The sequence below is a fragment of the Jaculus jaculus genome, chromosome 1 (genome assembly GCF_020740685.1).
Source record: "Jaculus jaculus isolate mJacJac1 chromosome 1, mJacJac1.mat.Y.cur, whole genome shotgun sequence".
Classification (NCBI taxonomy): domain Eukaryota; kingdom Metazoa; phylum Chordata; class Mammalia; order Rodentia; family Dipodidae; genus Jaculus; species Jaculus jaculus.
This window is the reverse complement of record NC_059102.1, coordinates 43,172,885-43,187,632: the sequence shown is the minus strand read 5'-3', so window position 1 is coordinate 43,187,632 and position 14,748 is coordinate 43,172,885. Positions and strand designations below refer to the sequence as shown.

Here is a 14,748-nt window from a genome sequence, read left to right as displayed (position 1 = left end):
TAAAGGTTTGCCAACGTACTACTTTTGTTTTCTGAGGTAGGGTCTTGCTTTAGCCCAGGCTGACCTGGAATTCACTATATAGTCTAAGGCTGGACTTGAACTCATGGCAATCCTTCTACCTCTGCCTCTTAAACGCTTTTGTTTTGAAGAACCAACATTTTTCATTTTTTCCTGTTTCTACTTTATCTTTTCTCTAATATTTGGTCATTTCTGCTAGCTTTAGATTCTCTTTTATTTTTTTGTAATGTTAGAGTGTTAGTGTGGATTCTTTTTTTTTTCCCCCTGGATGCAATACTGGGTTTATTTGACTTTATTTTTTTTCTTTTTCAAAATTTTTTTTATTAACAACTTCCATGATTATAAAAAATATTCCATGGTAATGCCTCTGAAATAATGAGCTCAAATAAATCTTTCCTTCTTTTAAGTTGTTTTTCTTAGGTATTTTATCACTGTGACAGAAAGCTGACTAATGTATGAATGACATGTTTTTGCCTCAATTGAAACCAGCTCAAACTTACAGCCCACTTCTACAGCTAGAGACAACCCCATGAATAACATGTTTTCTGAATTCCGATATTTTCCCTTTTAATTTTACTATATATTACAGGCCAATTTCTCTTATAGATGGAAATCCTAAATAAAATATTACCAAGCTGAATTCATTAATGTTAGAAAATATATCCTAGAATTTATTTTAGGGATGCAAAGATGGCTTAACTTTTAAAAACTGATATTATTGGTGCTGGGGAGATTGCTCAGCAGTCAAAGACACTTGTTTGAAGACTACCAGCCAGGTTTGATTCCCCAGTGCCCACATAAAGCCAGATGCAAAAGTGCAACATGTATCTGGAGTACATTTGTAGCAGCAAGAGGTCCTGGCATTCCCATTCTTTCTCTTTCAAATAACTAAACAATTAAAAAAAATTTGGGCTGGAGAGATAGTTTAGTGCTTAAGATACTGCCTATAAAGCCTAAAGACCCATGTTCAACTCTTTGGATCCCACGTAAGCCAGATAGATGCACAAGGTGATACAAGGTCACATATGCACACAAGGTAGGCACACTTTTGGAGTTTGATTACAGTGGTTAGAGACCCTGGCATGCCAATCCCCCCTTTAATTTTTTTGTTTATTTTTATTTATTTGAGAACGACAGACAGAGGCAGAGAGAGAGAGAGAGAGAGAGAGAGAGAGAGAGAGAGACATGCCAGGGCCACCAGCCACTGCAAATGAACTCCAGATGCGTGCACCCTCTTGTGCATCTGGCTAATGTGGGTCCTGGGGAAATGAGCCTTGAACCGGGGTCCTTAGGCTTCACAGGCAAGCGCTTAACCGCTAAGCTATCTCTCCAGCCCCCTCTCTCTCTTGCATTAAAAAAAAAGGCTAGTCTGTTGGGCTTGCCACAAAAAAAAATCTTATATTCTCATTACATATACCCACTAAATCATCCATCAGAAGAAGACAAATTGTTTTTCTACTGATTTAGTCAAGAAAAGACAAGGCCTTAGCCGGGCTTGGTGGCACACGCCTTTAAGCCCAGCACTTGGGAGGCAGAGGTAGGAGGATTACCGTGAGTTCAAGGCCACCCTGAGACTATATAGTTAATTCCAGGTCAGCCTGGACCAGAGTGAGACCCTACCTTGAAAAAGAAAAAGGAAAAGAAAACAAAAGACAAGGCCAGGCATGGTAGCAGGAGCCTGTGGTCTCAGCTATTCAGGAGGCTGAAGTAGGAAAACTATAGGCTTGTGCCACCTGGATAACATAGGGATACTCTTTCTCCATAAGAAGAAGGGAGGAGGAAGAGAATTGATAAAGGTTACACGAGCAGGAGCAGCATTAGGTAGGGATCTTATCGGAATAGAATTGATATAATGCATGCAGATCATAGCAGGTTTTTTTCCTTTTTCTCAATTTTTATTAACATATTCCGTGATTATAAAAAATATCCCATGGTAATACCCTCTCCCCCCACTTTCCCCTTTGAAATTCCATTCTTCATCATATTCCCTCCCTATCTCAATCAGTCTCTCTTTTATTTTGATGTCATGATCTTTTCCTCCTCTTATGATGGTCTTGTGTAGGTAGTGTCAGGCACTGTGAGGTCATGGATATCCAGGTCATTTTGTGTCTGGAGGAGCACGTTGTAAGGAGGCCTACCCTTCCTTTGGCTCTTACATTCTTTACGCCACCTCTTCCGCAGTGGACCCTGTGCCTTGTAAGGTGCTGAGAACTCCTCTGTCACTTCTTCTCAGCACCTTACTTGCCTTCTGAGTCATCCCAAGGTCACTGCCACCTAAAAAGAATAGATTCTCTACCCAAAGTGAGAGGAGCGTTAATATAATAAAGGTATAAATATTAAGAGAAGTACTTACTGGGCCGTTTGATAAGCATAGTATACACACTTATCCAGACATCAGCAGATGTTACAACCCTAGGGCTCATGACTACCCCTGTTTTAAGTTTTCAGTATCAGTGATGTGTTTCCCCCCATGAAGAGGCCTCCAGTCCAATTGGAGGACAGTTGGTTTCCACCATGACAGACTACTACTGCACCTGTTGGCTCATTTGGCCTGGCTGGCCAATTATAAGGCTTTCAGTGTCCACTGTTGAGTATCTTCACTGGTGGTATCTCTTTCTCCCATTGAACTGCATGTAGAATGTCATCTTCTAGCTTTCTGTCAGTTGGTCTACATGGAGGAGGTTATCAGCTCAGTTTCAGCAGGATTTCTCAGTGGCCTTGCAACTCAAGTATGTGGAGTCTTCTGCAATAGGGTCTTACCATCTATTCCTGGTGGGAAACCAAGGGTCTTGGCAGTGGCCTATAATGTTTTGGGGGCATCAGGGACCTCCCTGGCCAACAACTCACTGGAAGGTATCCCATCCCTGGCACTGAAAATTTTCTAGCAATGATCTATGGCTCCTGAGTGTTCCATTGTCCAAAACCGGAGGATTCTATGTGATTTATTTATATCCTTTTAGATTTTGAATAGCCCTCCCTCCACCTTTCCTTTACTCAATTTCTTCCCCTGACCTCACTTTGGGCCTTTTCACCCCCATTAGTCTATTCTTCTACTTACATATATACAATATCAACCTATTAAGTACCCTCCTTCCTTCCTTTCTCTTCCCTTTGTATCTCTTTTTTAGCTTACCTGCCTCTGTTCCTGAGTTTTTTCCTTCTCACACAGAAGCCCAATTATCTGTAGCTAGGATCCACATATGAGGGAGAACATGCGATGCTTGGCTTTCTGGGCCTGGGTTACCTCACTTAGTACAATCCTTTCCAGATCCATCCATTTTCCTGCAAATTTCCTAACTTCATTTTTCTTTGCTGCTGAGTAGAACTCCATTGTATAAATGTGCCACATCTTCATTATCCACTCATCAGTTGAGGGACATTTAGGCTGATTCCATTTCCCAGCTATTATGAATTGAGCAGCAGTAAACATGGTAGAGCACGTACTTCTAAGAAAATGAGATGATTCCTTAGGATATATGCCTAGGTGTGCTATAGTTGGGTCATATGGTAGATCAATCTTTAGCTGTCTTAGGAACCTCCACACTGATTTCCACAATGGCTGGACCAGATTGCATTCCCACCAACATTGTAGAAGGGAACCTCTTTTTCCACATCCCCACCAGCATTTATGATCTTTTCTTTTTCATGATGGTAGCCAATCTGACAGGAGTGAAGTAGAATCTCATTGTAGTTTTAATATGCATTTCCCTGATGACTACGGATATAGAACATTTTTTTAGATGCTTATACGACATTCGTATTTCTTCTTTTGAGAACTCTATTTAGCTCCATAGCCCATTTTTTAATTGGCTTGTTTGATTTCTTATTATTTAACTTTTTGAGTTCTTTGTATATCCTAGATATTAATCCTCTATCAGATATATAGGTGGCAAAGATTTTTTCCCATTCTGTAGGTTGCTTTATTCACAGTGTCTTTTGCAGTACAAAATCTTTATAATTTCATGAGGTCCCAGTGGTTAATCTATGGTTTTATTGCCTGAGCAATTGGGATTATATTCAGAAAGTCCTTGTCAAGACCAATATGTTGAAGGGTACTTTCTTGTACACCTCACTTTTTAGTAGAAGAGTGTATTTTGCTATTTATTTTTTGTCTTTTTCTTTCCTAGGCTGCTTTGGTGTGGTTCCTACACCACTATTAAGTCGGGTTTCTTTAATTTTAATTTTTTTTTTTGTTTTTTTGAGGTAGGGTCTCACTCTAGCCCAGGCTGACTTGAAATTCACTATGGAGTCTCAGGGTGGCCTCGAACTCATGGCAATCCTCCTACCTCTGCCTCCCGAGTGCTGGGATTAAAGGTTTGCGCCACCACGCCCGGCTCAAGTTGGGTTTATTTTAAATTCACAGCTAAGGAAGGAATGGCAGAATAAAAGCTAGAGACAGTGAGCTACTGTATGATTGGTGTTTTTTTTCCTACAAAAATTTATTGTAATGCATAGCAGACTCCAAGACAACACTATATTCTAGTTATAGGTGGCAAAAGATGTTATGGCAGCTGGGTATGGTGGTACACACCTTTAATCACAGCACTCGGGAGGCTGAGGTAGGAAGATCACTGTGAGTTCAAGTCCAGCCTGAGACTACATAGTGAATTTCAGGTCAGCTTAGCTACAGTGAGACTTTACCTTGAAAATAATGAGGGGAAGCTGGTTGTGGTGGTACATACCTTCAATCTCAGCACTCGGGAGTCAGAGGTACGAGGGTTGCTGTGAGTTTGAGGCCACCCTGAGAATACAGAGTGAATTCCAGGTCAGCCCGGACTAGAGTGGAACCCTACCTCCAAAACAAACAAACCCAGGTTTGATTCTCCAGTACTTTGGCTTTGCAAGCAAGCACCTCAACTGCTAAGCCATCTCTGCAGCCCTGGAAGTACTTTTTCTGCTAGTACTGATAGTCTCTAAAGCACCTCTGAGTATTTTGGTAACTTTTAGGAATGTGTGATCTGTGTAGATCTCTTACTACTTAGTCCTGCCAGTTCAATGGTATTCACTTGCTAACTTAGTCACTGTTTCAGGCAAGAGAGTAATTCAGGCATGCTAGGTAAAGTAAAATGTCTTATTCACACAAATCATCATACTTGAAACCCTGAGCCTACCTCAGTGTAAGCAGGTTCTAATATTTTTTTTTTAAGAGAGAGAAAATTGTCATGCCAGGGTCTCAGCCACTGCAATTGAACTCTAGATGCTTGTACCACCTAGTGGGCATTTGAGACAAGCCCAACCGACTGGGCTTTTTTTTTTTTTTAATGAGCGAGAGAGGGATAGGGAGAACTGGTGCACCAGGGCCTCCAGCCACTGTAATCAAACTCCATATGTGTGTACCACCCTGTGCTGAGGTGTGACCTTGAATGCTTGAGTCACCTTGTGCATCTAGCTTAAGTGGGACCTGGAAAGTCGAACATGGGTCCGTAGGCATTGCAGGCAAGCACCTTACTGCTAAACCATCTCGCAGCCCTCTAACATTGTTTTTTTGTTGTTGTTTGTTTTTGAGGTAGGGTCTTGCTGTAGCCCAGGCTGACCTGGAATTCACTATGTAATCTCAGGGTGGCCTCGAACTCATGGCAGTCCTCCTGCCTCTGCCTCCCGAGTGCTGGGATTAAAGGAGTACAACACCATGCCCAGCTTTCTAACATTGTTTTTAGTGAACAGTGAACTTTTAATAATGTGTATATTTCTATGACTAATGTTTATGTATGGGTTTCAGTATAGTGGCAAATGACAGCATTACTAAACCAAGAGTTCTCAAATTTCCTCAGATCACAAATCTGGTTATTCAAAAATTTTTATTTACTTGTTTGAGAGACAGAAGAGAGAGAGAGAGAGAGAGGGAGAATGGACACCAGGGCTTCCTGCCACTGCACACGAACTCCAGATGTATGTGCCACCTTGTGTATCTGGCTTAACATGGGTCCTGAGGAATCAAACCTGGGTCCTTCAGCTTTGCAGGCAAGCGCCTTAACTGCTAAGCCATTTCTCCAGCCCTAAAACATTTTTAATTTACCTGAGGGAGTGAGAGGCACAGAGAGTGAGAGAGGGTGAGTATAGGCGTGCTAGGGTCTCCTACCACTGCAAACAAACTCCAAATGGATACATGAGCCACTCTGTGCAACTGGCTTTATGTGGGTACTGGGGAATCGAACCCTGGCCATCAGGCTTTGCAAGCAAGTGCTTTTAACTGTTGAGCCATCTCTCCAACCCACAAATCTGGTCTTTTCATGACTTAGAAAATATTAGTGAGTGGGTTATGCCAGAGGAAGCTGTGGTATGCTTCCTAAATAAATAGCAAACTCGTTCTAATGATGAGGGGAAGATAATTTTTTTTGTTTGACCTTTACATGTAAGGCCTTTAATCCTCAGTGGGAAAAATAAACTCAGGTCAAGTATGTAAGCATGAATGCAACTGCGTGGGCTGCATTTTTTTTTTCAAGGTTGGGTCTTGCTTAGTCCAGGCTGACCTGGAATTCACTATGTAGTCTCAGGGTGGCCTCAAATTTATAGTAATCCCCCTACCTCTGTCTCTCAAGTGCTGGGATTAAAGACATGTGCCACCATGCCCGGGTGTGGGCTGCATTTTAAAACAATATCTTTTTACTTGTTTATTTGAGAGTGAGAGAATGAATGAGAATAGGTGTGCCAGGAAATCCTGCCACTAAAATTAACTGCAGACACATGTACATCTGGGGTATTGGGCCCTCACTGGCTTTGCAAGCAAGTACCTTTAACCATTGAGCATTCTCTCCAACCCTGGACTTTTGATAGGAGTTAAATGAGGACTAAATGAATACTATTGAAGCAGGCAGATTTATAAAGGCCTTAGTTGCTAGAAATTTAAAATACCGTTTTTTGAGAATATTCTATTCATTTGTATGTATGTATATGGTTGTATGGGTTTATTGCCATTGTAAATGAATGCTACACACAGGCACCACATTTTGAATGTGGCTTTATGTGGATACTGGGAGGTCAAACCCAGGCCAACAAGCTTTGCAAGCAAGTGCCTTTAACCATTCTAGTGAGCCATCTCCCAGCCCCTAACATATTGATGTTTTAGTTTTTCGAGGTAGAGTTTCACTGTGGTCCAGCTTGACCTGGAAGTTACTATGTAGTCTCAGGGTGGCCTTATGCTCACAGCGATCCTACTTCCTCTGCCTCCAAAGAGCTGGGATTAAAAGCATATGCCACCATGCCTGGTCTTAAAATAATTGTTTTTCATTTTTAAGGTTTTCTTAGTTTTTTTTTTTTAATCATTCCTCTTGGAATGGCATTTCCTAGGTGATATAATTTAACAGTGTTAAGCATCGTACTGGTCACTGGAGAAATGAAACAATTTTCTTCTCTGATGGCCTGAGTTCTGTTAGGAGACACTGATAAATGATTATAAGAGATGACATATAGAACAGAAATATAAAGGTGCATTTTTTAATCTTAAGTTGTGTTAGTATCTACACTTAAAAAACTGTTAGTATTGGGCTGGAGAGATGGCTTAGCAGTTAAGGTGCTTGCCTGTGATGTCTAAGGACTCATGTTCCAGCTCTTTCCATATCCCACATTAATCCAGGTGCACAAAAGGCGAGACAAATGCAAGGTTGCACGTGCCCACTAGGTGGCGCAAGAGTCTTGGGTTCAAGTGCAGTGGCTGAGGCCCTGTCATACCAATTCTCTCCCTCCACCTTCTCTCTAAAATATTAGTGCTGGAGAGATGGCTTAGCGGTTAAGTGTTTGCCTGTGAAGCCTAAGGATCCTGGTTCAAGGCTTGATTCCCCAGGACCCACATTAGCCAGATGCACAAGGGGGCATACACGTCTAGAATTTGTTAGCAGTGGCTGGAGGCCCTGGCATGCCCATTCTCTCTCTCCATCTGCCTCTTTCTCTCTCTCTCTGTTGCTCTCAAATAAATTTTAAAAAAAAAGAACAAAAAATTAAAAAACAAACTGTTAAGCATTGGGTTTGGTCATGTAGCTCAGTTGGTAGAGTGCCTGCCTTGCCATGTGGTAGGCCATGGATTTCTTCCCCAGCACTGGGTAAACTGGGCCTGGTAGTGCACAAAAGTTTAATCCGAGTACCTGGGAGGTAGAGGCAGGAGGATCAGGAGTTGAAGATTATTATCCTCACTCAGCTACATATTAAGTTTGAGACCAGTCAGGGCTGCATGGGGTGGGGGTGGGGGCTGGGGGGGGAGAGAGAAAATGGGCATGCCAGGGCTTCTTTGCAAGGGAACTCCAGACATATGTGTCATGTTGTGCATCTGGCTTAACTTGGGTGCTGGGGAATCAAACACATTTCATCTGGCTTTGCGTGAAAGCACTTTTAACTGCTGAGCCATCTCTCTAGCAACTCTCTTTGAAAATTAAGTGATTTTTTTTTCTGAAAACTAAGACCTTTATAGTTCTGCCTGCTTTATAACATTTAGTCCCTATCAGCAACTTTATATTTTAAAATTTTATTGACTAATGTAGTTAATGAAAACATTATTAAATAATCTCCTAACAGTTCTTGAGTAACTTTGTATGTCTTCTTATAGACCATTTAATTTGTCTGAGCGGAAAGCTAACGCCCATTCAGTAGTAGAATGTGATCATGCACGAAAAGAAGTTAGTGTACGAACTGCAGGATTGGCTGACAAGAGCTCAAGGAAAACCTACACTTTTGATATGGTACTTACTTTCTTTTAATTCGGTTGCTACTTTTTGATTATTCTAATGTAATCTAAATATATGAGTTTCTTATGGAACATGGTATACTAAGTTTTTTTAACGTCTTTTTAACATTTTAAAAATATTATTTATTTATTTATTTATTAGAGATGGGGCGGGGGGAATATGAATGGGCACACCAGGGCCTCTAGCCACTGCAAACGAACTCCTGACACATGCACCACTATGTGCATCTGGCTTATGTGGGACCTGGAGAATGGAATCTGGTTCCTTAAGCTTTGCAGGCAAGTGAACAATGCTAACAGTTTGTTTTCTAATTTTTTAGAGAGAGAGGGTGGGGGAGAGAATTGGTGTGTCAGGGCCTCAGCCACTGCAGTTGAACTCCGCATGCTCCACCTAGTGGGCATGTGTGACCCTGCACTTGTCTCACCTTTTGTGTTCTTGGCTTAACATGGGATCTGGAGAGAACTCCAACAAGAGGCCTTAGGCTTCGCAGGCAGGTGCATTAACTGCTAAGCCATCTGTATCTCCAGCCCTACTTAGATTTTTTGGGGGGGGGGAGTTTCGAGGTAGGTTCTCACTCTAGCTCAGGCTGACCTGGAATTCACTCTGTGGTGTCAGGGTGGCCTTGAACTCATGGTGATCCTCCTACCTTTGCCTCCCAAGTGCTGGGATTAAAGGCATGTGCCACCACATGCTTTAGATATTTTTAAAAATATATTTTATTTATGTAAGAGAGCGAGAAAGGGAGAAGGAGAGGGAGGGAAGGAGAGGGAGGGAGAGAGAGAAAAAAGAGAATAGTCATTCCAGGGCCTCTACCAACAGCAAAAGAACTCCAGACACATGTGCCACCTTTGTATCTGGCTTTATGTGGGTACTGGAGACAAGTGCCTCAATTGCTAAGCCATCTCTAAAGCCTTACTAAGGAATTAAAAAAAAATAATTTATTTATTTATTTGAGAGAAAGAGGCATGTAGAGATAGAGAGAATGGGTGCACCAGGGTCTCTAACTACTGCAATCAAAACCCAGACACATGGGCCCCCTTGTGCATCTGGCTTATGTGGGCACTGGGGAATGGGACCTAGGTATTTAGTCTTTGCAGGTAAACACCTTAACTGCTAAGCCCTTACTTAGGAATTTTAATTGTTACTTTGAGTTGGTTTCTTGTGAGTAAAATTATTAAAAGGAATTATTATGTTTTCCTTTGTTAAGAATTTTTCTTTTAAATAGGTTTTTGGAGCATCAACAAAGCAAATTGATGTGTACCGAAGTGTTGTTTGTCCAATTCTGGATGAAGTTATCATGGGCTATAATTGCACCATCTTTGCGTAAGTAAAACAGTTATTTTTTTAGTTTGATGAAGTTTAGATGTATATATTTGGTTTTGATTTAGCACTTTTGTTAATCTTGACAGATATGGTCAAACTGGCACTGGAAAAACCTTTACAATGGAAGGTGAAAGGTCACCCAATGAAGTCTACACATGGGAGGAGGTATTGATGGACAGAACAAGTAGAATGCAGTAGTTCTCTTATCTGTGGGAATATGTTCAATTATTTAAAATTTATTAGAGAGAGACAGAGATGGGGAGAAAGACAGATAGAGAGAATGTATTGTATATATGACTTTATGTGGGTACTGGGGAATCAAACCTGGGTCATTAGGCTTTGTAGGCAAGTGCCTCAACTGCCAAGCCATCTTTCCAGGCCTATGTTTTTTCCTTATATGGATGTACTCATGATAAAATGTAATTTGTAATTTAGATTAGTAATATATATATAAATAATAATAAATATAAGAATTATAATAATAATAGTCTAAGACCTTTTAAGCAAATAGAGTTTTTTTGTTCATTTTTATTTATTTATTTGAGAGCGACAAATAGAGAAAGAGGGGGAGAGAGAGAAAAGAGAGAATGGGCTCTCTAGGGCTTCCAGCCACTGCAAACGAACTTCAGATGTATGCGCCCCCTTGTGCATCTGGCTAACGTGGGTCCTGGGGAATCAAGCCTCGAACTGGGGTCTTTAGGCTTCACAGAGAAGCGCTTAACTGCTAAGCCATCTGTCCAGCCCAAGCTTCTTTTTTTAATTTAAGATAGACAGAGGCTGGGCATGGTGGCACATGCCTTTAATCCCAGCACTCAGGAGGCAGAGGCAGGAAGATTTCCGTGAATTCAAGGCCACCGAGACTACATAGTGCATTCCAGGTCAGCCTGATCTAGAGTGAGACCCTACCTCAGGGGAAAAAGAGAGAGAGAGACACAGACAGACAGACAGACACACACAGAGAGACAGAATGAGCACACCAGAGACTCCAGCCAGTGCAAACAAACTCCAGAGGAATGCACAACCATGTGCACCTGGCTTATGTTGTTCTGGCAAATTGAACCTGGTTCCTTACGCTTTGTAGGTAAGCACCTTAAACGCTAAGCCATTTGTCCAGCCCTGAAATAGGGTTTCTTTACGTGTGTTTCTCAAAGTATCTTATTATTTTTTCCTTTCTTTTTTTTTTTTGGTTTTTTGAGGGTAGGGTCTCACTCTAGTCCAGGCTGACCTGGAATTCACTCTGTATTCTCAGGGTGGCCTTGAACTCATGGTGCTCCTCCTACCCCTGCCTCCTGGCTACTGGGATTAAAGGTGTGCCATCAGAGCCAGCTTTATGTTGCATTTAGACTAACTGGAGAAGAGGGACTAACTGGTTTAGGTTTAAATATACCATAAGCCAGACATGAAGCCAGGAGGATTGCAAGTTGGGACAACCTGGGCTAAAACCGTGTTTCAAGAAAATAAATAAGTAAACTAGTTAGGTGTGGTGGTGTGTACCTGAAACCCCAGATGCAGCAGAGACTGAGGCAATATGAGCCCCAGTTTGGGAAATTTAGGGAGACCTAGTATGCAAAAGATCCTGGGTTCAATCCTCCTTATCACAGATAAATAAACTATAAAGGAGGCCTTTGTCATATGTTTTAGCTGTTACAGTAAATCACATTCTTTATTTTGATCTCTAATAATATAATTTCAGGATCCTTTGGCTGGTATAATTCCACGTACCCTTCATCAAATTTTTGAAAAACTCACTGATAATGGTACTGAGTTTTCAGTCAAAGTATCGCTGTTGGAAATTTATAATGAAGAACTTTTTGATCTTCTTAGTCCATCCTCTGATGTTTCTGAGAGGCTACAAATGTTTGATGATCCCCGAAACAAGGTAATTCAGTCTTTGAGAAGGAAATGCTTCCAAATTTTCATGTGTGGTTCTTGTAGAAGTCCATGTAGTTTTTAGAAAACTAATCCTATGGCTGTTCTTCTGCTGTCTGGTAGAGGGGAGTGATAATCAAGGGCTTAGAGGAAATTACAGTGCACAACAAAGATGAAGTCTACCAAATCCTGGAGAAGGGAGCAGCTAAAAGGACAACTGCAGCAACTTTGATGAACGCATACTCAAGGTAAGAAACAGAACCTCCCTTGCTCCACTAGAAAAGGTCAGGACCTTGGGGAAGTCAAGTGGTGGTAGGTTGAGGTATGAGGCAAATACCTAGATTTGGTGCTATGAATAGTGCGTTGGTCATCAAGAAGATGTTAGTATTGGAAGAATGTTAAAGAGAACAATGATCATTTGAATTAGTACAGAATTATTTAACTTTTTAAAGATAGAATTCTTTTTTCAAGTGGAATCGTATGTTGAGTAGAATACTGCACACCTGTAATTCTACTACTCAGGAGGCAAAAGAGTCACATGTTGGTGGCTAGCTTGGGCTACCATGTCTCAAATCAACAAGAACAAATAACAGTCTTCTTCCTATCTTTAATTTCCCTCTTAGCTCAAAAATTAAACCACACAAAAAATGAAACCTGGGGCTGGAGAGATGGCTTAGCGGTTAAGCGTTTGCCTGTGAAGCCTAAGGACCCCGGTTCAAGGCTTGATTCCCCAGGACCTACGTTAGTCAGATGTACAAGGGGGCGCACGCATCTGGAGTTGTTTGCAGTGGCTGGAGGCCCTAGCGTGCCCATTCTCTCTCTCTCTCTTTCTCTTTGTCTGTCGTTCTCAAATAAATAAATAAAAATAAACAAAAAAAATTAAAAAAAAAATGAAACCTGCCAGGTGTGCTGGTGCATGCCTTTGATCCCAGCACTTGGGAGGCAGGTAGGAGGATCACTGTGATTGCATAGTGAATTCCAGGCCATCCTAGGCTAGAGTGGGTCCTACCTTGAAAAGTCAATAGAAAAAAAAAAAAATCATATGTAGAAGCCCAGATTAAAATTTGATGACTTTAGTTAATTTCAGGATGACTCAGAGGCTAAACCATTGATGAGAAAGGCCTCTTGTGTACTACTGTAGAGCTTTTCCTGGCAGTTAAAAACCCTTGGTTTGAATAAAAGAAAAATCATATATAATTAAAGACATGCACCACCACACCTGGATATATTTTAACTTTTATTCAAGCAGAAAGCATGAGAGAAAAAGAGAGGGATGGAGGGAGGGAATGGGTAATGGTGATTCAAATCTTGGCTTCCAGGCTTTCCAAGCAAGTGCCTTTAACCACCGAGTCATCTCTCCAGTACCCAAAAGATTGCATTTTAGTGTAGACAGACAGATGATGATCATATACACTGGCTTTCATTAGAAGGAAGGGACAAAGGTTTCATACATGCTAAGATAAGCATTCTACTGAGGTACATCTTGGCCCATCATTTTTTAAAAATTTATTTTATTGAGGGGGAGGCTGGGTATGCCAGGGCCTCCTGCTACTGCAAACAAACTCCAGAGACATGGGTCACTGTGCATTTGGCCCTGTGTGGTTACTGGGGAATCGAACCTGGCTGTCAGGCTTTGCAAGCAAGTGCCTTTAACTGCTGAGCAATCAATCTTTTTGGCTCCCATAAAGATCACGTTTTATGAATCCTGGATTAGAAATGATAGAAAACACAAGATGAATATGATAATTTGGATTTATAGTTCCTGTGCCCTCCTACCTTTCTATATTTAAGTTGTATACCAATGATACTTAGAGCTGGGCATGGTGGTGCATGCCTTTAATCCCAGCTCTTGGGAGGCAGAGGTAGGAAGTTTGCCCTGAGTTTGAGGTCATCCTGTGACTACAGCGTGAATTCCAGGTCAGCCTGAGCTAGAGTGAGACCCTACCTTGGAAACAAAACAAAACAAAAAAATAATTAGAATTGTATTAAATGGCATGAAAACACAAAGAAGAAAATTAAAAATTACCGAATGCTCCACTTTTAATGATGTTAACAAGCAGTGATATTATGATTGGAAGCTATTTTCTTCAGCATACCAGAAGACAACCAACCCCTTAAAACCTTTTCAGAAGTTCCTGAGTTAACAGTTAATTTATTAATTGGTTTTTCGAGGTAGGTTCTCACTCTAGCTGTGACTATTCCTATGTCGTCTCAGGGTGACCTCGAACTCACAGCGATCCTTCTACCTCAGTTTCCTGAATGCTGGGATTAAAGGCGTGCCCCACCACTCCTGGCCTGGGTTAAAGTTTTTTGAGGTAGGGTTTCACTCTAGCCCAGGCTGGCCTGGAACTCACTCGGTAGTCCCAGGTTGGCTTCAAACTCTGGTGATCTCCTACTTCTGCCTCTTCAGTGCTGCCACCATGCCCAGCCTTGAAAATTTTTAGTAGTTTTTAGTCTTTTTTGGTGCTGAGAATCAAACCCAGAGATTTGTGCATGCCAAGCAAGTACTCTACCACTAACCCACATTTCCCAGCCTGTGTCATTTTTTTAGGGTATTTTGTTAGCTTCCTGTTGGAGTCACTTCTGTAGGCAGCAGGTACAAGAGTGTGCCTTCCAAAATTTCATAGATATTTCCTGACTGATAGTCTTTTCTCCCTTTAAGCATTTAGATCTTCCATTTCTGTTTTCAGTATGTTATAAGAAGCAAATGGTGTTTTATATTATAATGAATAGACAATTTGATCTTGCATTCTAGTCGTTCCCACTCAGTTTTTTCTGTTACAATACATATGAAAGAAACTACAATTGATGGAGAAGAGCTTGTTAAAATTGGAAAGTTAAACTTGGTAAGCATCTACCTGTT

General features: G+C 41.2%; 1 protein-coding gene across 1 annotated transcript in view; it reads left to right on the top strand.

Annotated features, from left to right (window-relative positions):
- Kif11 (kinesin family member 11) overlaps nt 1-14,748 on the top strand; it is a 64,350-nt gene that overhangs the window by 9,748 nt on the left and 39,854 nt on the right. Inside the window, exons 2-7 of the mRNA XM_045134159.1 lie at nt 8,555-8,687; nt 9,919-10,016; nt 10,103-10,181; nt 11,710-11,895; nt 12,009-12,133; nt 14,641-14,731. Of these exons, the coding sequence (XP_044990094.1) occupies nt 8,555-8,687; nt 9,919-10,016; nt 10,103-10,181; nt 11,710-11,895; nt 12,009-12,133; nt 14,641-14,731 (712 nt within the window). The remainder of the gene's footprint in view (nt 1-8,554; nt 8,688-9,918; nt 10,017-10,102; nt 10,182-11,709; nt 11,896-12,008; nt 12,134-14,640; nt 14,732-14,748) is intronic.